This window comes from Neolamprologus brichardi, chromosome 14 (assembly GCF_056152115.1).
Source record: "Neolamprologus brichardi isolate AB-2024 chromosome 14, ASM5615211v1, whole genome shotgun sequence".
NCBI classification, from domain to species: Eukaryota; Metazoa; Chordata; class Actinopteri; order Cichliformes; family Cichlidae; genus Neolamprologus; species Neolamprologus brichardi.
Genome location: NC_142117.1, coordinates 20,430,049 through 20,453,398, shown reverse-complemented (window position 1 = coordinate 20,453,398; position 23,350 = coordinate 20,430,049). Strand labels below are relative to the sequence as shown.

Sequence of the window (23,350 nt, the reverse complement as noted above, 5' to 3'; positions counted from 1 at the left end):
ACAGCACTTCAAATACAAATCCGTACTTGACCGATAACGTTTTATACACATGACTGTGCAAAAGTCTTGAGCCATCATCCCCAATTTTTTTATATTTTGCTTCCAAGCAGCCAGACTTTATTGTAATTTTTAAAAGTGGAGCAGAAAAAAGAAAACAAACAAAAAAATGCATCAAGGCCAGAAGCAGGACCCAAGAGATGCATCTGGTCCTTCAGTTGACCCATCTATTGTTCCCTGAAGCCTCATCGTGGAGGAGGTGAGGAGACAGGTACAATAATAAGCATCTGTAAAACAGGGTGGAGGCTCTGTTCTCTGAAATTATGACAACGGAACTGTATTATACAGCTGAGATGTGACTCACTGCAGGTTTTCATTTTTTAACTATACTCCCCTGAATCAGCATGAAAGAAGAGATGAAACACCGAGAACCACCTTCCCCAAGACTTTCACTCTCGATTAAATATTAAAAAAAACCTTCAGCTGGTGTAGCTTTTACTTGTATTTTACAGAACATTGCAGGAAAGCTTAAAGTTTCATGCAGTTACTTTAGAGATATTTTAGCTATTGGATTCTCTTCAGAGCAGAGATAAGTAGATGTAGATCACAGAGAAAAATGCAACCAGCTGGCCAAAAAAAATTACAAAACAGATGTTTAGGTTTGGGTCAGTGACACTCACACAAGTGAGGAGTACGAATGCTTCAGTGTCTCTTCACTTCTCTGTTTCACTGTAAGCATCAAAAGAGTTATACTGCGCACAGGGTTTGTTTATAGTGGAGGAGTTCTTGCCTCCTGGATGTTTGCATGAGGGTACAACTTAAATAAAACACCAGAGATACTGTGGTAGACAGTTCCTCCCCTGCTTTGTTAGATTTTTAGGGTTTTTTTTAAACCACCATCATATTTTTTATATTCTGTTTATATCATACTTCAGTTCTCAGTGTTTATTAATGTTCCAAATATTAATTTAAAAAAGAGGTTGTTCTACTGTAGCATATTCACTGCATGTGCTGTAACTCACGTGTGCCATGCTGAAAAAAGACACAGTTGACCACACACACTGCTGCACTTTATGACTGTTAGAATTGAGCAAATATGTGAATCACTGTTTGCACAATCAGTCTCTTACAAAAAATGAAACTGTAGCTTTTGTTCTTTAACATTGCCAAACAGTTTTTCCAATACATAATTTACACAACAAAGTTTAAAGCTTAAAGGACACTACAGACCCTGCAGAGCTGAAACACTCGGCCCAACTGCTGAAAAACCCTATCACAGAAAATAGCTTATTCAGTTTTATTCTGACTAAACTGTGCAAAAGTCTTGAGTCACCCTTCATTTCTTTACATTTTGCTAGAAAAACTGGAATTATGCGCATTGAAATGTGCAGACAGAGTTTGTACATTTTTTTGTGACCACCTTTATTCTGCAACACAGCCTAAACTTGCTTAGGCAAACTTTCTTGTAATTTCTTTAAGTAGTCTTCAGGAATAGTTCTCCAGACTTCTTGAAGGGCATTCAAAGCTCTTCTTTGTATGTTGGCTGCAAGATGATCTTACGCAACTTGAGTGATGTTGATGTCCAGGCTCCATGCCTGATAAGCTTTAGCTATGTGTTAGCTATGTACAGCTGAATTTACTTTCAGTCAGATGGAATCCAAACTATGATAGAGCCTCCACTGTGTTTGACAGATGGCTGCAGACGCTCACTGTTGCACTTCTTTCCTGACCACCTCCATATATACTTATGAAGATCTGGATTCAAATCTGGATTCATGAGTCCATCAGACATATTGACACTGATTTTCTGTCCAGTTCTTTTGCAATTCAGCATACCTCAGCCTTTTCTCCCCGTTGCCTGCCAACCTTTAACTGAGATCATTTCTGAGGAAGCTTCAGAGGTGGCTGTAGCTATAGGCACAGCAAGTCATTCTGCTCCTGTCTGCATGTCAAATTATCCTTGGCCAAGTTACTGAACTGATTTTATCAGGAAAAATAGTGTGCTATAGTAAAATACAAACATATACTCTTCCGAGAAACTGAGTATGCCACCCTTAAGAGAGCCTATGATTTAGTACAATCAAAGCAATAGATATGTCAGGTTCTGTTAATTGAATATCAGTCATTTTAATTAAATCAGTCTCTTATCACTGAAGCACACCATTGGGTCAGAATTAAATAAGCAAAGCGGGAAAGGGCAATTCAATCTTAATGGCTTAATCGTTTTGGAGGCTAGTGAAAGTCAGCGTTTATTGCAAAGAAACAGATTGGTCATAAATTATCCGACTTAATATCAGCAACAGCGACAGACCTTTTTTTTTTTTTTTTTTTTTTTGTAAGTGGGCACGTCTCTTGTCAGCACCTAGGGTAGGGTAATTAATTCAAGAAAAATTCAAGCTTCATAGTCTGATCATTTCAACACCAAATAAAAGCATGTTTAATGGGAGAGGTATAAATGCAGTTTACTAATAATAATCAAAATTGCCTTGAAGATAAGACTAAAATAAAAAACATTTCATGTCACCTATGGGCAGACATGTTTGTGTGTCAACTGACTTCTACTGACACTACTGATAACATTGGTGATTATTTCTTGTCTGCTATAGAATGTTTATATAGTAAACTTGTCACGGGAGTGGAACGGACTCAGGCGCAGACGGAGGTAGCACGGTTCAACGACACTTTATTAATCACACTGGTGCGAAAAACACCAGGGTCCCGGGGATCACCAGGCTGGGGAGACACACTTCTTCACACTCGCTCTGCTCCTCGTCCAAACAGTCTCCACACAAGCAGCTCACTCTCACTCACGGGGTCCAGGGGGTCACAGAAGGGCTGATCCAGGTAACCTATTTACACAGACGAGGGTAAGTCGAAGGCAAACACGGGAACAGTAGAACTGCAAGAAGCCAGGCAATACTAACGAGAGTTACTCAATATTCCAGCGACAAACAGCTCAGAGCCCCAGCCTTAAGAGCCAGAGAACTGCAATCGCTTGAGATCAGCTGCAGGTGCGTGGCCAAGGGCAGGAGCCCAATCAGAGCTCCGCCCAGGCAGACAGGTGGGAGAGAGAGAGCGAGAGAAAAAAAAAACAACAACACTTGTGGCCACACTGGGCTGGCCGGGGAGGCACAGGGACCATGACAAAACTGATGTTTAGTATCTGATAAATATAGAACTTTATTTGCTACTTCATGGGAAATGAAACAGGGTGGCACAGTGGTGAGGTGCTTAGCACTGTAGCCTTACAGGAAGCACGTCTCGGCTTTGGAGCCAGGCTAGGGCTTTTCTGTGTGAAGTTTGCATGTTCTTCCCGTCAGCATGGTTACTATAGTTTCCCCACAAAGATATGCAAGTGGTGGATGTGGATGGTTGCCTGTCTCCATGTGTTAGCCCTGCAATGGACTGGCAACCTGTCCAGGGTGTACCCTGCCCCTCGGCCTATGACAGGTGGGATAGAGTCCAGTGACCCCGTGTAGTGGAGATATCAAAGATAGGCACGGCTGTGGCACTGATTCAGTCTTTGAGCACTACGGTCACCCCGGTGTGTCGGCCAGAACACCACTTAAGGCCAAATTGTCCCAGAGTATGAAAGAAGAAGGGAGCTTGAGGTTCTGTTTGAGGCACTTTATTGTCACCACTCAATTTCTGGGGCTGTAAACACAGTTGCGGGTGTACATGTGTGTGGTTTCTACAAAGGAAATAAACAATGGAAATAACGATAAACAAAGAGAATAGACAAGTAAAACACTCAAATAAAGACATAATACAATATAGTTAACATAATCAAATATAAAGATCAGCAAAAATATAGTACACTTCAACTGCTCACACTATCCGGTCGTTAAGTGATGACGTGACGAATCCTACTTCCGTGCCTAAAGTAGTCTGCATTTAATATGGCTTTTGTGTTGTTAACATGTTTAATGTTTTGTATTTTCTTCTATTTAATCTCAAAAAGCTCCTAAAACAGTCAGTGATCACTGTTGACCTCCCTCGGCTTTTATTACCGCTAATCATTTATTTAAGCTTTAAGCTTTTTAAAACCTTAGGATGTAACTACAGCCCAGCCCATGCAGCAGTATATGATTGACTAACCTCGTATTGTGGATGGATTATCTCAGTTGTTCTCCTGGCTGAAGTTTGGTCCTTTTACAGCATCCTGCCATGCGATTGCATTTGTTCCTGACCACCGAGAACACTCACGTTAACTTTTATCGAGTGGAAAAAAAGTTAGCTTGTTTATATTATGCTAACATAGCTGTGTCGCTAGCGGTCATGTAGCACATCATTATATACCAGCTAGCCAAACTTCAGTAACCCTACAAACATCACTGCTGTTTAGTTTTCTGTCTTCATTTATGTTGGAAGTGATAACAGAGCTGTACGTTTTAATTTGTTTCCAAAACCCCACAGTCAGGACATGCGATATTGTATTTAGATAGAAGCTAGCGAGCTAACTTCCTGCTAACTTCTAACTCCGTTAAATGTCATAAATTCCGTTTTCATGGATGCCTGGATGTTAAACTCAATTGTTACACCTGGTAGAGCAGAACGCTCATCATTTTATTAAAGATGAAAGACTTTAGACAGTTTTTCAACTCTCGGTAATGCCATAGTGATCGTTTGATATGGACCTGCAGCGGAGTTTAGGCCCAGACACGGCTAGTGACGTCAGACTTAACGACTGGATATGCAGCTAAACAGCATCTGGTGGACAGCCTCTTCCTCCCAGGCTGTCCACTGCTGCATAAGCTCCTGAGGCAGGTGTGGGTCATCCCAACCCCTTTGCTTGTCCCAAAGATGGTGGATGATTAACTTCACTCTGGTTGTGTAGGGTGAGATGAACCCTAGGGGTTCGTACTGGCTGGCCAGGACCTTGTAGATATTGCGCATCGTGGGGACTGCATATGGAACTTGACGATGCTTGTAGCCTAGGACATTTGTGTGGAATAGCCAGCTCAATTCAAGGGTAGATTCTGGGGTATCTACCTTGTTCTGGGCCAGCCATAGCTCCACACTAGCAGAGCAGCTCTCTTCTGGTAAATGACTGATGACGTCATGTTTATCTAGAATGTCTAGAATGCGTATGGCCTCTTGGTCTTGCCTTGAACGAGTAAAAAGCTTCTTGTTTCGGAATGGAACGATGTCGACCTGCCATAGTTTCTCCACATGTTTCATTAACTCACTGACCTGAGGTGCCACAGTTGTCAGCAAGCATTGCTGCGGTTGGGCAAGCTGGCCGACTATACTTGCTGGCCGTTGTAGCGCCTAGCCTGGTACGAATAGCAGCAGGCCCTCCTGCAGGTCCCAGCCTGACTGGTTCAATGGGTGTAACCAGATGGGGATGGTCACTGCCAATGAGTAGCAAAGGTTTCACAATTATCAAGGTGTGGATCGGAAGGCCAATCAGGTGCTTAAACCTTTCTCTGAGTTGCTCCATGGGATAAGTGTGGCCTGCAAGTCCGATGCGTGCAGCAGTGAAGGCCCCAGCAATCTTGAACCTGGTCCTGGGCCTTGAGGGAGAGGAAACAGAAAACGACACTGACTCACCTCTGAGAGTCTGCACGTCCTGCCTAATCGTGCGCAGTGGGACGTCCTCTGCGATCCCTTGCATGCCTAACTTCTCGGCAGCCTCTGGCAGAAGCATTGTCCTCTCTGACCCGTTATCCAGTACGGCATAAGTGTTGATTATTCGCTTGCCATAATGAATGCAGGCTTTGACGATCTTTAGAAGGACTCTGCAGCCTTCAGTGGGTCTGTCTAGATACAGGACGTCGGTCGCCGCCGTCGAGTCACAGCTCACCACTGCTGTTGTTTGTGACCCTTTAGGTGTTCTAACATTGACATCATGCAGTACCTTGCAGGTGCTTCCCTTGGCAGAGGCTGCACGTCTTTCTCAGATTGCACTGGGCCGCCTGGTGTGACCGTGCGCAGCGCCAGCATCTCATTACTCTTTATCCACTCTGTTAGCTGGTCCTTTGTCAACTTGGATACCACTGTGCACTGACTGAGATAGTGCTCTTCCGTGTTACAGAATGGACAGTATGGCTTGTTCTTACTGGCCACACCACCTGGCCTCACAGCCTGTGGCTTTGTCGTTACCTCCTTTGCACCATGAAGGACTGTGATGGATCTCTTACTCTGGCGCACCTCAGGCCTGGGCCACTGTTTCTCCTTTGTCCCTTTCACTGCTAGCTGCCCTTCAGAGTCTTGGCACCAGGACTCATACTTAAGCCACCCTGCGAGATCTGCCAAGGTATGCATCCTCACACCTTGTTGGAACATGCAGCGGCGGAACTCTGCTCTCTGCTCGGGGGGTAGTTTACTAAGCAGATGAGCAACATGTGAACCACAGTGTAGTTCCACTTCTCCTTCTGGGCCTAGTGTCCTTAACATCCCCACTAGTGACTGTATCTGGAGGGCAAATCTCTCAAATGCCGAGACATCTCCACGCCTGATGTCAGGTGAGTCCATCATCGCAGCAATACGCCTCAGCACTATCTGATGTGGCTGGCCGAATTTGTCATTGAGGGCCTCCATAGTATCAGTGAAGGGTGTGGTAGAGTTGAGGTAAGCATCGGCTATTAATCTGGCCTCCTCTAGGTGCAGGTGATCAACCAACACTTGATACTTGAACAGCTTAGTTACGTCCTTAAATGAACTTATATAAACTCATAATCACCAATAAAACTATTCTATGAACTTTGGGGCCTTTTATACACCCTGAATTAGATATGTGGAAGAAAATGGATGGATGATTAGTATGAAAATCTTCCTGTAGATAATGTGCATCGATATGAACAATATATATCTGACAGCTTGTTGGTTTTCCTCTATGTCTCTGTATTTCTATTTCTATTTGTGTGCTTTTCTGACCGTAGGGCTGTATGTTGACAATGTGTCTGCCAGCACGCATTTTGTGTCTTTCAGTGTGTACACTGCTGGGTTCCAGCTGTCTGAGTGGATAAGGCTCAATGAAAGGACAAATGCTACAGTGATTGTAACACACATGCACACACAGAAAGGCCGTGGGTACTTTACCATAATAGATAGTGTCTGTGAACACTGATTAAAAAAAAAAAGGGTTGACAAGACCACAGGTTAGCTTTAATGAGATCTGCAACATGGAACAAGACATAACATCATGCAACATATCGTTATTAAAGAGGAATCCGTTTAACTGTAGTAGAAGGATGCATGGCTATTAAATTCAGACCCAGCAGCGTGTCTTGGTTCACTCAGTATACTTTTAATTTCATCTTGTCACATAACACATCAAACGTGGGCACAGCCTGTTCAATAAACACAAGACAACAATCATTTGTGCACTGTGGTACTTAATGTCCTGATTTATACTCACTGTTATAATGCACCTTGGCTTTTCCTTAATTAATAGGAAACAGAAATACTGACTTTTATTTATTTATTGTTTATTGTAAAAGTATGAACCCAAAATTCTCCTACTCAGAGTAAAACAACAGCCACCTGCGGATCCCAAGCAGCTCAGGAAAAAGCCTCGGAGCAGGAAGTCAAAGGATAAGAAATGAAAACTTACAAAGTGCTTCCATTCGCATGACACAGACCTATAAAGGCTGACTGGTTAAAAGTCTCACAGGTGTTCACCTATTCTGTTCATCACAGGATATATTCTGACACAGAGGAGAACATACTCACTTAACTCTCTGTAACACATAGAAAAAACAGTCGATTAACTAATTAAACTCCTTTAACATTCAGCTCCAATTAGTCTGAAACTCTGATTCACTTATTTTTTTCTTCCAAACTGAGGCATAAGTCTTAGTCCTCAATATATATACTTGCAGTAAAAACAACAAAATACAATACACAGTAAGGTTTTAAAAGTCAAAGCAAATGTGGCTACAAATGTAGGGGGGAAATGGGGGAAAATGTGCAGCAGATGACTCGGACCCTGTAAACATATAGTAAGCTTGTTAATATAACTGAGAAATTCCTGCAACAGCTGACGTTACAGAGGACCTAAATCTGTAGAAAAATATAGAGACACTCATAATTTGTCGACTTTTTTTATAGTGTCACTTTTGAACATAACAACTGCATGCAATCTTGTGGTCTGTCATTTTTCTATCCTAATGGTTTGTGTCCCGAGTTAGCAGTGTGAAAACAATGCACTCACTCACTCACTCACTCACACACTCTCACACACACACACACACACACACACACCTTCACAATCCCAGCACTTTTCAAAGTTTGGTTGTCATAACACTTTCAAGTGAGTGACACACATCCAGAGAACAATTTGGCCCCTCACATCCCAATTATGAAAAAAACATTAGAAGCATTGAAGTCAGACGTCACTCGTGCCCTGTGGTGTTTTGGTTTTTTTTTAAGTTTTAGCAGTGCTATGAGTTCACATACATACACAACAATACACATGTACACACATATGGCGTTACACCATTCCACTCATCTACATGTGCATCGAGCATCATGTATAATACAACAACGCATGAACAATGGGAGGCAAGACGAGTCAAAGGAGTCAGCAGAAAAGGCAGCTCTGTTGAGGAGTAAAGTGTATCTGAATGTAAAAGTTAAACTTTCTCCCTTTTTGGTTTACTAAAATGGAATAGCTGAATGTGATTACACAGAAACTCCACAGGGTACCTTTAATCTCCATAAAGCTTCCTCATCGTGTGTAGGATCTCTGCCAGCTGTAAATAGCGTGGATATTATGAGAACAAGCTGGCACTCTTTTACATGTACTGACGCTGCGGTGGCGAAAAAATCTTCCTCCTGCAGCTCCTCCCAGGCCCCTCCTCCTTGAAGCAATCTGCTTCACTCTTTCCTCTGCATTGAAGAAGTCCGTGGTGGCCCTAAAGAATTCCAGTGAAGCTCTGTGGCTCCAGTTGATCCCGTGACTCTCCATCCCTCTGTTGGATGCAGCCACGGAGCCCACTGCACCAGCAGCATTCCCTTCAGATTGGGTGGAGAAACCGCAGTGACCTCCACGGTCAGTTAGGAGGAGAAAAAAATGTGGATTTGTTTCAAAAAGTTCCAAGGGCACTGTGGAATGGGCGTCTCCACGGATAGGGTCATCCTTAGCACACACGCTCAAAACAGGAATGGCCACTTCATCCACATCTCTTAAGGGTTCGTTGTGTTCCCAGTAAGCATCCCAGGTAATTGATGTATTGCTGCTACAGCCATTTCCTGTTGGTGCTGCAGGTGTAGAGTCAGGATATCCAGGCTGACAAAACAGTGCTTCCTCCAGGCCACGCAAAGAATGGCTGGAGAACAGAGTGTCTGTCTGCAGGGTCTCAGCCAGCACGGTTCTGTATCTATCAATACAAGCACACACACACACACACACACACACACACACACACACACACGGTTACAAAGACAAATGAAAAAACAGTAAATTAATTCTGAAGAGCTACATGGGTCTCATACTCCTCATTGGCCTTGATTTGAGAAACTTTGCCATGGTCACAATGTCTCTCAGAATCAATGACTCAACACTGAGCGAGCTATTTGTTGCTACAGTGACATGACTATTTCCCAAATTGTATGTGCCTCTCCAATTGAAGGTTTGTGAGTACTTATTTGTCTGTTTGTCACACAAGCCCCCTTTTCCCTTTCGGGCCACAAAAACATTGCGATTTTCCGTCTTAAAGGACATAATTTTAAGGTGTACTTCGAACGGGAGTCTTATTGAGCTCCTTTTTTTCTTCCCTTTGCAAGCTACCAAATATCATTAAAGGAAAACTCAAATTTTCATACAGTTGTATTTATAGAATTCTTTTATTTTGGTGTTGTGCTTTGTGTATGCCACATGATCACATGGCCTCATGACTTTGAGTGTACAATGCATATTTTACTCATTAGTATAGCTCAAATTTCTACATCCTGTGTCACAAACACAAACATAGCACAAGCTCGTGCTATGTTAATTTCAGCCACAGCATGCAAGCACCTCAAATGAATTACCTTGTGACACACTGACCTTATCCTTACATGGCTGCACTTTGACAATTTAAGCTGAATAAAACTGTTCCAGCACTGAATTCCTGAAATGTTACCGTGTTATTTGGACAAATACACAATTTGTCTCGTCTCCTGTTGTTCTGGGGATGCAGCAATAAACCCCAAGAATAAGTCAGAATGAACAAGACAAATTAGCAGTCAAATGATTAGACGAGCTTCTTACATTATGTTATGGAGGATTTTACTTATTTAATCATCTGCCTTTTTTTAACTCGCTGTTGCGATATGGATATGCATAAATCATCATACAATACAAAATGTAGCCAAAGCTATAAAAATAAAACCCAAGTGGTAATATTGTGGAGTTAAGGCCACTGTTTTACTATCAGTCTGTCAATACACAGTTTTTTTCAGTCATGTGTCAGACTCACTGCTCTCGTGGTCACAACATTACTCCATCTTTATGGCTCATAATGGACAGTACTGCAGGCCAAAAGTGTTGCTTTTTTCACCAGTCTTGAGCCATATTCTGACCCGGCAGCTTTATTTAAGTCCCTGAAAGTGACAATATCTCTCCTAGAGCTGCAGTTCGGTGCCAGGATGACAGCTTTCATCCTGGCGTAAAGTATAGACAGGTACATGTGTTTTGATCCGAATGGGTAAATAATGTCACCGTCTGGGAGGTGAAGAACAAGAAATTGTTAATCATTAAAGCAAAGGTAAGTGATACATAGCAAGCTTAAACAAAGCTACATGTAAATCTTACAATTTGTCAACTTAAACATTTACAGTGTAGGGCCAGAAAAGTTCTGGTAGTATTAATTTTTCACATTAATGTCATGTCATGACAGTAAAGCTGACTGATTATTTTCCAATGTCAGGTAGGAAATATTCCTATGAGCTGCCACTTACAGCCTGTGTCGCTGGCCCTTCTGGCAGCTGTAAATATACGTTGATGTATGCATCTGACAGCACAGCAACTATCTGATATTTCGGCTAAGTTCAATTTGAAGACATTCAAATAATGGCTGGAGTGCAAAGGACTACTTTTGCACTTTTGCCCATGAGGTGGGCATGTCCTAGTAGTTTTGACATCATGTAAAAACTATGGATAACTGGTTCTTATCCCCCCCCTCCTCTGTACCTGCTGAGACATATTTTCTGGTACAGCACCAACGCCCCCTGCAGGGGCCAGCACAGCCCACTCTCAAACCAGCTCTGGCAGCGGAACACAGGAGACAAGCAGACAGCCGCCGTCACGTAGCTTGAAGATCCACACTCCCCCAGGTAGGACAGCAGAAGGCCTGACCCTGAGCTCTCGCTCACTGCATACAGTCTACCCGCAGGCTGCCGGTAGCGAATGTAGCGCACAGCCTCTCGTAGATCTGCAGGATCACCAAACTGCTGCAGTTTCACGGTTGTAAGTGGGCAGCTGTTGTGGTTGCGGCGATTGAATACCACAGGAAGGTAGCCATGGGACAGTGCCATTTCACACAACTGTTGAAAGAAACAAAGCAGATATATATATATATATATATATATATATATATATATATATATATATATATATATATATATATATATATATATATATATATATATATATATATATCTGCATATATATATATATATATATATATATATATATACACACACACACACATCGAATGTGTCTCAAAAGGTGAAACATTTAGGGTTATCATTAACCTCTTAAGCCCCAATGCCCCCTGATACGGGGGCAAAAAGCAGGAGATCAGGTAGGCTTGGGGCTTAAGAGGTTAATAATGCAATGGAAGTTACACACTCAGTGCAGTCGTCCTTTGTTGTCCTAAATACCAGCTGAATTTGTGTTTCCTAGTCTCTTGGTTTTAATAATTAAACGAATAAAAAACTTTTTTAGAACACAGCATCTTCACAGCTGTAACACACAAACATGAATAATATTACTTTTATTGTATGGAAAAAAAAACTATTACTGTAGGAAATCAGAACATGGTAAAACTAAGAAAGCTTTGCTTATTAAGTGTCCATTAATTAAGTGTCTAACCTTGCTTAAAGTGCACACGACTGTCTTACAGCATAGGTTTAACTATCGGCTCCCAACAGCACACATCAATGCTCAGATACACTCAAGAAAACCAACAGCTACAGACTATACAGGCTTAAGTTAGCATATTAAATATAAAGTAAATGACAGTACAATTAGAAAAAGACTGCGGAAGAATGGGTTATGCATCTGTAGGTTCTCAGTCATCCAGGACATGGTAGTCTTAAGACTTTGAAAAGAAGGTAACTGGACTTCTCCAAGGTTATTTTAAAGAGTTTTCACCTCTCATCTAAAAGGCTTCTCCAGTTTTAAAACAAGAACTACAGCACCGTGTTTGGAGAAAAGCAACCACAGCCTATCAGCACACACACCTCATACCAGCTGTTAAGCATAGTGGTGGAGGTGTGATGATATGGGCTTGTTTTGAAGCCACAAGACCTGGGCATCTTGAACTCACAGAGTCAACCATGAACTCCTCTCATCTGAAGTTGTATTCTAGATTCAGATGTGAGGACATCTGTGTAACAGCTAAAACTTGGCCCAAACTGGGTCATGAAGCTGTGGCGGGAGCTTAAACATGGAATTATACTTGTGGTAAAATATAATTATGAGCAAAGTATTTCACCTCACAAGCACAGGCACAATGCTGCTTATGCAATCCTGTAAGGATCTGGGAGTTCAACTGGATCACGAGCTGGAGTGCTCAGCTAACACTGACTTCTACGAAGGCTCAGATCATTCAATGTATGCTGCAGGCTGCTCTACATGTTTTATCAGTCTGTTGTTGCGAGCACCATCTTCTTTGCTGTGGCGTGCTGGGGTGCAGGCATCAAAGCAAAGGACGCAAACAGACTGAACAAACTCATCGGCCGAGTCTGTTCTTGGCATGAAGCTCGCCACCATGGAGGAGGTGATCAGTGACAGAATGCTGACAAGACTGCGGGCAATCATGGACAATGACTCCCACACTTAGAATAGAATTAGAATAGAATTCAACTTTATTGTCATTGCACATGCACAGGTACAGGGCAACGAAATGCAGTTTGCATCCATCCAGAAGTGCTTTAGTGATATAGATATATTACAATATATATTAGCAATAATATAGATATGTAAGTATGTTACAGAAATGGGTCTATTATGGTATGTTATAATGTACACGGTATGAAGTATGTTAGGAATATTCTATAACTATAAGTATGTACAGGCTGTAGTGAGTACAAGCTATGTACAGCTATGTACAGGCTATGAACAGGATATAAATATGAAAATAAAAACTATACAGAAATCTGAGATATACAGTTATACAGAAATGTGAACTATGCAAGTTATAAACAGTTGTAGGATTGTAGGATTAAAAATTATCGTATGATTATTTACACAGAACTATACAGTAGTGCAGTTAAGATAAGTGAGATATGTGGATAATTTCTACAGAGGCTATATAAAGTGCTAGTGATTGTGAATGGTGGTTCAGTCCATGTTATTATTGTGTGTTTGAGACAAGACACTTGGGACAAGCTGAAGAACAGTTTCAGCGACAGCTTCCTTCAACTATCTGAAAGAACGTTAAAGGAGGTCATTCCTTTCTGCTGCTATCACACTCTTCAATTCATCGACTTGGGTCAGGTCCACACGTGTGGAACAGAATTAATCACACCTCAATGCATCCTGTTACTTTTGTACACCACAAGATATATTTGCACGCGCACTTGTCTTTTTATATTTATACCTATATCTCTATATTTATCTATTCATCTTAGTATTTATCTATCATTATCTCTGTTTCTACCCTCATTTTATATAAGTGCTTGATGTTTGTTGTATATTTGCTGCTATGACAACCCAATTTCCCTCTGGGATTAATAAAGTCTCTCTGATTCTGAATTCAATTCCTCACATGTAAATTCAATAACCTACACAGGTAGAACTCAGCAACCAACTACACAAAGAATCCATTACAAGAGTATCCACTTGGCAAGTGCTACAGCAGATTCACACTCTTGCAGGCAGTGCTCGCTCTAATCAGACTTCTCATAGTGATTTCAAACGAGTAATTCCACAACCTTTGTGACTGAGAAATTCAGATTATACCTTTCAAACGAAATGACACCATGACAGCAGCATAAGTATTCTTTAATACCATATCTGTTCACAATTTAACAAATGAACTTTGCCGAATTTACATGCCAATAGTTATTTTTTTGCGGTGTAATGATGGAAATACTGACATCAATGGATGGACTTTAATGCTTCCGTTGGGCTCTGCCCTCCAAACTGTCAAAATTCAGACTGATCAGAGCAAGCAGAATTCAGCTTTGAGAGCACAGGTGCTTGTGAGAGCAATAACACTTTATTTCTTTATTTATGGTACTATGATTGCATCAGTTTGCACAGGTATTTGCCCATCTAGGGCCCACAAAGAGGTTTTCAACCAAAGCAAATGTACCTCCGTGCAGTCCTCCAAAATCCCAAATTCATTCTGCTCAATACGACGGCGATGCTGTCCACCATTAAAAGCTTTATGAACAGGGAAGGCTGTGACAGTGGAGTTGACTAGGAATGGAAGAAGCACGAATAAAAAAAACCCAATCAAGGCTTTTAAAAAAAGAAAAACACCATAAGAAAGAGAGACAGTGGCTGCAGTGGACACTTAATTGTTTTTAACACAGCATTTAATTTCAGATTTTTGAATGTAGAGATGGGAATAAACTCAATAAACTCAGTAGTTGACTTCCTTTCAATTACTGCTCTTCTTGGCAGTTGGATCCGCTTATCAGTTCCAATTGCACTTGTGCAACAATCAGCTGATTTTAGTTTGTGAAGGGAGGATGAAAATAGTGATATGCAGCGTGGATATGGAAATTACTTTTATTTTCATTGCAAAAATGTTGCAGATTTTGCAACAATGTTGCCGATGCAAAGTGCAAACATCTGCATTTGCAAGCACCTGCACAGACAGCATGCTAATGCTAAGCTAGCTAAGAACCCAGAGTGATGTTAAAGCTGAGTGAAATTGGTGTGTGGAACTTTACCCTATAGGTTGATATTGTTAACTGGTGTTTGGTTGTTGTAACCAGGTATTGTTAACTATGAGGCAGCGTTTTTCAGGTCATTTTACAGAGAAAACATATTGTACTATAAAGAAAAGTGTTCTGTGTAAGATTACATTATTTTCTTTGATTAACATTGAACATAATATAGAGGGAAAATACCTGCAACACGCACTAAGATTTGACCACATAACGTAATTTATTTTAGACAAATGTCACGTTTTTGATAGACTCTCAAAGCTGAGCCAATGAGAATTGATAAGGAATCAAATCAAAACGCGATTTAAAAATGGAACAAGAATTGCTAAATTTGATCAATTCCCATCCCTATTTGTATGTTAGAACTTCTCTCTTCTCTGCAGCTTGCTGACAGACCAACAACATCACCAGCAGGAGCCCACAGATGGACTGTATGACATATTTATGACATTGTCCCCGTCTGACAACAGACGCTCTTTGCAGGTAGATAGACTGTCTGAGCATGCAAAAGGACTGCAAACAGGCAGGCATGCAAACATAATTTCCCCATTAATCTGCTGCAATGCTCACCAAACAGACACTCTCACGTGCATCATGAGGTTTTTTTGGCTGCTGAGATCTACACATGCAGGTTGTTGAATTTATGTGCAAGGAATTTAATTGTGCATACTGCATTAAATAGCTGCCCCTGTGCAATAATATTATTTGCTCATGATTATATTTTTACACGCCAATTTTTACACAAACATAATTTGAGTTATTGTTGCTACAGGTTGGTCTGCAACTTACTGAATCATGGGTTATTCTTAGTTCTCTAACTTTCCTTTTCACATGACAAACAGACAACATCAAAAAATAGTGAACCTCAGTCTTCATTCATTACCCTGGAAAAAAATGACTGTAACTTAACTCTGTGAAGGTTTTGATTCAGAGCAGAACACAAATGACGAGTGATTTTCTAAATTACTGTGAAAAGCTCTCCATGTAGAGAGGGACTGAAAATGAGAAACTGCTGCAGTCTAGTCTCTAAATATTACCATTAGACCAAATGACCCATTATGTTGTCAGGAAGCACAGGGAGAAGATTTGTCTTCCCTCTAAATCTGCAGTGCTTCTAATCCTTTATCTCAGCACAAGAGAAGGAGAGTGCACACACACAGAGGTTTGTGACTCGGGACGACGGTGAGATTATTGTACATTTTGTGCAAATAAATGGCTGGATTTTAAATGACCTTTCACTTTAAAACTGCAGGAATCCCAACGGGCTGCGGGAAGAGCATTAAATATTTACCAGCTGAGAAAGACTGCAGTAGCAGTTTTGCCACTTCTTCGTTGTCTATATGAAAAGAGGATTTACTGTGCCAGACACATTACTAGGTCAGTGCTGCGCTGAGTTCTTATACCAGAACATCACTCATTTGCTCATTCATTAGCCTCTTCCTCAAATCATCAGGATTTGAGAGGAGCACACAGGAGAAAGGACTATTCACATATGAATATAAAATCACTTCTGGGTTCAGTTAAATTCCCGGTGATGCAGAGAAACACAGAGCGATCTTACGGTTTCAGCAGCATATTAGAGCTGTGACAAACAATGAGCGCTCCAGCTGTGATTAAATTAGGAGAACTGCCCGCTTACTAAGGTATTTTTCCAGTCGCACAGTGTAAACAAACATCAGACGGTGCAGTTTACCCACAGTAACGATAAAAAAAGCTTTATCATTAAACCTCAATAGGACTTGACGTTTTTAGCCTCAGCATTACCATTTAGTACTTGATCACGAAAGATTCTGTGATTTTAAAGTCGCTGCAAAGCACGTGTCAGATCAAATGTACATGTTCTAGTTTGTGGGGATATATTATACTAACACTATGCAGTTGGTTTTGTTAGAGATTTAAGTTTAATTGTACTGCAACAGCCACTCCAGCACTTTTTGGCTGGTGCTGATAAACTGTCAACTCCGTGACAAATTCCTCCACCCAGGGCTGCACACACTGCGCAACACCCCTTGTCCTCACACAGCGACAAAGACATTAATACCAGAAGGCTTCTAAAGGTCAGCGGTGCTCACATTCAATTAGGAATGCTACTTGATCAAAAGCCCTTCAGAGGCAACAACAATGTGTCCGCTGGTTAACAGTTTGCTAAAATACTATTCAGCAGTCACATGTTACAGAATGTCAACACTTATAAATAATTTTTGCTGCAATATATTACCATGTTGCCGTTTATACCGCCATTCATTTTCGGCTATTAGTTTTAGACTGCATAGTGCTGACATTTAAATCAAAAATAGAAATCTACAATTTAAAATAAAGTTGTTGCACTTGTTATGTATTAATCCCGAGTTCTGGTGTCCTGCATTATTTAAATGGTTGGCAGTTTTATGACCAACTATTTGTATGAACTCTAATCAAAGGAAAGGCTGTTTCATATTAATTGTTTGGAGTAAAACACACAAACAGTAGAGAAACAAAATCCTGTGTTGCTGGAAGAAATGAGTGAGTTTATGATGCAACTGCGTTGCTTTACAAAAACCAATACAAGTGAGGCGTGGAACCGATTTGTGGATGTAACGTTACATTAAATCGAGAACTTTGTGAATGGTTGTCAGAAAGTTTTAATTTCCCATTCAAATCCACCCTTTCCAATTTGTTATGTTCTGTACAGTATATAAAATTTAAGTATAAAATAAAGCATTCTGCATTGTTCACTTACACATTCACTGGTTACTTCATTAGGCGCCAGTGCTTTACAGCCACCTGGCACCAGCTCAATGCATTTAAGCACGTAGACATGATCAAAACGACCTGCTGAACTTGAAACTGAGCAGCAGAATGGGGAAGAAAGGTGGCTTAAGTGTCTTGAATGTGGCATGGCTGTTGCTGCCGGAGGCGCTGATCTGAGAAAGTGGGATTTTCCCACACAGCCATCTCTAGGATCTACAGAGAATGGACTGAAAAAGAGAAAATATGCAGAGAGCAGCAGTTCTCTGGGTGAAAATGACTTAGTGATGCCAGAAGTCAGGGGAAATTGCTTGAACTTGATATGAAGGCAACACTAACTCAAAATACCACTTGTTACAACCGAGGTATGCAGGAGACCATCTCTGGACAAACAACTTGTTGAAACTTGAAGCAGATGGGCTATGGCAGCAGAAAAACAACATGCATGGATTCATCTTCCCTTGTATCAGCGGTTCAGGCTGCTTCTAGTGCAACAATGTGGCAACAGCTGGTATTACCAAGGTGCACTTACTGAAGAAGCCATTGAGGTTATGTGTGCATCTTTATACATATCTTGACATGCACATCTTATACCTTTAAAAGGTGGAAATCAGATTTTTGCAAGGACAACTCAGGTTGAGCAGTTTGGAGACAAACTTTGGGAGTCACGACTGAGATGGTTTGGACTCTCTCACTGCTCTGACACTATAAATGATAAAAACTGATGGGGGAGACGGAAAACAGATTCATGATCTGTTTTTTTTTTCTTGTGAAAAAGACACAGTAAAGTATTTGATGAACAGTATGCTCAGGATTTTGGCACATTTATGCAGAGCTTGTCATATTTTTTTAATACTGCTATTTATCTTTGTGATAAACATACTCTTTTTCTAGAATCGGGAATGTTGAGGTTTTATTGCATCCCTCACTGACAGAACCATGAGTGTTGATATTAAAATTTCCCCACTTTTACTGAGCAAGTGCTCAGCTATTCCATCCAAGAAGTTCGTAGGCTGAAAGCTGCTTTTTTAACAGCAACATAAAGAAATGGTTAAAAAAAAAATGTAAGTGTTAAAGTGTAGTTTACATGTAACCAAAACATTATCTAAACCCCCATGTAGTGCATTTCTCCATCACAGTCATGCCAACGCTCAGGAAGTCGCTGCACCAGGCCAAGAAATAAACCACAGTAAACTATTTCTTAATTTTAGTCTCACAGTTTAAGCAAGCAAGATGCAACTTGTTAACTGGTTTATGAGGACTGGTGGGAGTTTGTTTCCACTGTTTCCAATGCAAAACAGCCACCAGCAACTACCAGCAGCTGGGTATGAGGTATGTAAGTACATTTAAAACTCTGACCTGAATATAAAGGCAGTGAAAAGTAATAGATATGATAAACAATGTTTAATGCATATGAACCGTACCAGAATGAGAGATACGAAAGGGGTCTAAGACAAACTGTGAGTAAAAGTATGAATAATTGATGAAGAGGTGGTTCATTCATAAATTCATAAATCCCTGCAATGGGATGCGTTAAAGAGGAGGCGACAGGAACCACAAGCCCATAAAAGAACCTACATGTTCCTTGGTTTCAGTCTTGTGTGACAGATATAGATGCATGGTTGTGTTTGAGCTCTTTTTATCTTTGCCTCTCCCTCTCTCTCACACACACAGAGACTGTGACTGCTTTATGCATAGTCTCACCAATAGCAGAAGCAATCTTAATTGGTGCACATCCCTTGTGGTGCCTCAGCTTCCAGCCCTCCCAAGTGTAAATGACTGGGTTCATTGTAAATACTGTATTCTGATGATGGGTGCCAGTAAAAAAATAAATAAATAAATAAAATAATGCATGCTGCACTGATCACTTACTCTTCATCTCTACATTATTCGAGGCTTTTGTTGTAGGCTGCACTCTCCGTTTTCTTTGCTTCTTATTTCTTCCTTATTGTCATTCTCTATCCTTTCCTTTTTTAAAAGAGTTGCCCTAGTTTAATGTCAGGCACATTTGATTTTCCAGTATTCCTGCAGACTTGTCATTTCTGACACAGGGCTGACAGTAAGCCTGTGAGTGCTTTACACACAAAGCTAACAGTATGAAATGAAGCATGATACCAGGTGGCCAGAACGGTGAAAGAACCAACAAGCGTTCATGTGGAGCAGCACTTGCACTTCCCCGGCCTTCACAAGTCAAGCGATGCTTTGTAATCCCTCACTCAATTACCTCAGTGTATTGAAAGAGCAGTTGAAAGACTGGTGCAGCCACTGCATCTGCTCTTTTCACTGCTCTGCTCTTTCCTTTCAACTCAGCTTGCCATGGCTTAAGCTCAAATGGCTATTTGGGGTCTTCTCTTTTTAATTAAGAAGGCAATTCTCTTTTGATTAGTTTAAAGACACTGTGCAAGGGTGTGCATTAAAAATTACCTTATTTGTTTCTGGTTTTATTTTATTTTATTTTTAATCATTTGCCCAGCTATTTAGCTCTTGAAATACTCAAAATGCTACACTTGTATTTTTGATGCAAAAAACCCCAAAGAAGACAGAATGAACTCCCAAGCGACTGCTGTATTTACATCACTTTGGTTTATGCTGTAACACTGATAAGAGGAACAGGGCATCTGTAAAAGTTCACGACACAAGTTGAGATTCATCTGCTGGGGACTTCAGGGTATGGCTTCTGTCTCTAAAGCAGATACAAATGGCTTCCTGTTGTCAATACGTTGTATACAAACTACTACCCTCCTCTTTGTTCCACAATATGCTTCTTTACACTCAGTTAAGTTTTTATTGACATGCCGATAACGCACGAGTTACCTTCAGGACATTTCTAGTGATCTTCCCAAAAGAGTTTGGAATGATGAGAAGAACCGGACTGGTGGAGTGACTCGAAGTCCTGCGACGTTTCTGGTAGGATGGCACAGCCCAGTCCAAGGCCACCAGTCCGTCATCACTTAGCTGCAGGTTATCTCGCACAAACTGGACCGGGCTTTCGTACGGCCAGCACGCCTCGTAAACACTCTGGAGAAAGGCGCTGGCCCGCCATGTCCAGCCGACACACGGTGAGTAGTTACTGAAAGTCCAGCAGTGCTTCAGCAGGTAGTTTGCCAGCGCGGAAGGTTTACATATTAGCGCCACGGTGCGTGGCTTCTCACCGGTCAAAGCGCCCACGCAGGCCGACTGGGCATCGTCGCCCCCCTCTCGCTCCGAGACGCACTTCTCCGTCTTGCCTTTCGCCACCTGCTGTAAAATTCCAAATCTCTGAAGCAAAGCATCGCGCTGGCTCTCGGTGCAAAAATATTTGGAGCCTGGCCAGATTGAGACCACCAGGATCACAAAGCACAGAGCCAAAAGCCATTCCAGCATTGGCACGGTTCGGGATGAGCAAAATGAGCACAATGCTAACACTTTCCACTTTGTATTCTACATTTGCATATTGCAAATTAGTTAACAGAAAGATTAGCCGTGTTGCACCTTGCTGCTTTTGTCTGTTGGTGCTCAACTCCTCAGTTAAAGCTTAGTGTTCCCTCCGGTGCCAAAGCGCACGAGTCCCCGGTCATTACAACCGCGCGGTCCCGATTACGCAGCGTTTCTGTCATTCCAGCTCCCACAACAGAGGCTAGTTAATGCCTTCAGTTGTGATTAGCTAGCTATAAAACACGCAGGGACAGTTCCGTTCACTTATCCACACTGCACTTTCCCGACACCGGCGCTTCCACCCAACAGTCTATAGCGCGAGAAATATCCGTGAGCAACGCGCTGCTGGAAACGCCCCCCACGATGGGTCCCATTAAGACCAACCCCCTTTACGAGAGAACAGGTATGTGGGGTTATCTGTGCTGTTATTTACTCTCCCATGAAAATACTTCCTGTAAACAACGATTTTTTAAAAAAAAAAACAAAAACCGTACACTTCGTCACCATCAGCCTCATGGAAAGAACCACACCCTCCCGTAACTGCACTTTGCTCTTCACACACGGTGGAGGCAGACCTGTGTACCGCGCACGACCATTATCAGATGTGACCTTGCACTCGGAAAGTGTGAGAGAGGTAAAAATGAATAAAGAGTGATCTATGAACTTTTGGTGGAGACAATGTTAAGGCTTCTGTTCATCTTCAGTTTTGCTTGGTGGCTCAGTTTTTGTGACTTTCACTTTTGGGAAAGGCTGAAAAAAGAACAATCGTCATTAGACACACAGACTCTTCTACATTTTAACTGCGGGGAGATCCAGTTTGTACCCACTTTGCTCTCTGGTGCCCGAACTCAGCATACTACAAAATTGAAATGAATGAAAAGAAATTTAACACGTTAAGGATTTACAAATGTTTCTCTTCTCCACTGTGTGAAGGGCGGGGCGTTTGAACACCATGCATAAAAGATTTTTTTAAATCAGACAGGAGGTGAACCCATATTTGTATTTACCATGGAATATCCCATTTGAATCTTTATCAGTAGAATCTAAAGCTATTACTAAAATACTGTTAATTAATTTTGTGAAAAGCTTTAGTGCTGTCATCTGTTTTTGCAGTGGAATATATCTTTAACACTCAGTCTAGAAGCACAACTAAGTGCTTCATCCTGATCTCACAGTGACAGTGTGGAGACGTAATGTGTACAGGCAAGAGGAAACACACCCAAACGGAAACTGGCATTGTATCTTTGTGGCAGGTTTCAAGCCTGCATCAGTCCACTGGATTAGCCAGAAAGAACAAATAGCAGACACCAAAACATTGAGCAGAGAATAAAGAAAAACGAGAGGCCGAAGCATTGTGGTAACACACCTCACAGGCACCAAATATTTGCTTTTCTGCACTTTGTGTGCATCCATGCTTGTAGTGATGCTCTAAAGTTGGGTGATGACCAGCTTCAATTCAGAAAACTTTTTTTCCTCCACTGGTTCTGAAAATGATATATTAAACGATTACAGCCACAGCTATTCTTGGACAAGCAATCATTTTTGTTTGTTGGTGAAATAGGTTCATTTTGAAACCTAATCAAGGAAAACTCTGACCTCTGTGCAGTGCATCAGACTATCGAAGTCTCTAATAAGCACGGGTTTGCAAGTGTCAGATCAGGTGTTCTCTTTAAACCAGTAATCTCATTATGCATTACTTTCTGTATATATGTGAACCCAATATTTGTAAGAGATGTTCTCCAATATTTGGTATTGCTAAACTTGCTTTACTAAAGTTAAATGTGAGGCTCATTCATAATGATCACAGTTAAATAAACCATCTTACTGATGTAATTTGTAATGGATAGAAAAGGTCAGGACTTCATGTGTTTTGGATTTTAGATTGACTTTTGTACAGAGGCCATTTTTCAAAGCGGTATTAATTTGAAAAACTCTTGCAATCCAGATCCAGTCTTTGTTCAGTCAATACACTGACTCAAATAGTCCCAAGAGACAAACTGGCGTGGACCACAAAAATACATTTTGCATTGATGAGAAGAGATGAGGAGGAAATTGAACAAGAAATTGACCTGACTTCTAGAAGCAAAAATGACTACAAAGTTTAGACTAAACAGATTGTGGTGCTTTTTTATGTTCAAAACAAACATCAAATGCTGTG

At 41.2% G+C, this 23,350-nt stretch overlaps 1 protein-coding gene across 1 annotated transcript; it reads right to left on the bottom strand.

Annotated features, from left to right (window-relative positions):
* Nucleotides 1–7,238: 7,238 nt before the first annotated feature.
* On the bottom strand, nucleotides 7,239–21,498 carry abhd15a (abhydrolase domain containing 15a). Its single transcript, XM_006802049.3, has 3 exons — nucleotides 20,593–21,498; nucleotides 11,117–11,469; nucleotides 7,239–9,323 (listed from the first exon to the last, which is right to left on the bottom strand). The coding sequence occupies exons 1-3, from the start codon at nucleotides 21,139–21,141 to the stop codon at nucleotides 8,672–8,674; spliced, it is 1,554 nt and encodes a 517-aa protein (XP_006802112.1). The 5' UTR covers nucleotides 21,142–21,498; the 3' UTR covers nucleotides 7,239–8,671.
* Nucleotides 21,499–23,350: the final 1,852 nt, after the last annotated feature.

Bases quoted from the DNA above. Each gene is read 5' to 3' on its own strand.
- abhd15a (XM_006802049.3), bottom strand. From the start codon at position 21,141: ATGCTGGAATGGCTTTTGGCTCTGTGCTTTGTGATCCTGGTGGTCTCA. The intron at 11,470-20,592 runs GTAACTCGTGCG...TTCTTTCAACAG, and splicing joins TCACTAGAAATGTCCTGAAG to TTGTGTGAAATGGCACTGTC. The intron at 9,324-11,116 runs GTACAGAGGAGG...TTGTATTGATAG, and splicing joins CAGAAAATATGTCTCAGCAG to ATACAGAACCGTGCTGGCTG.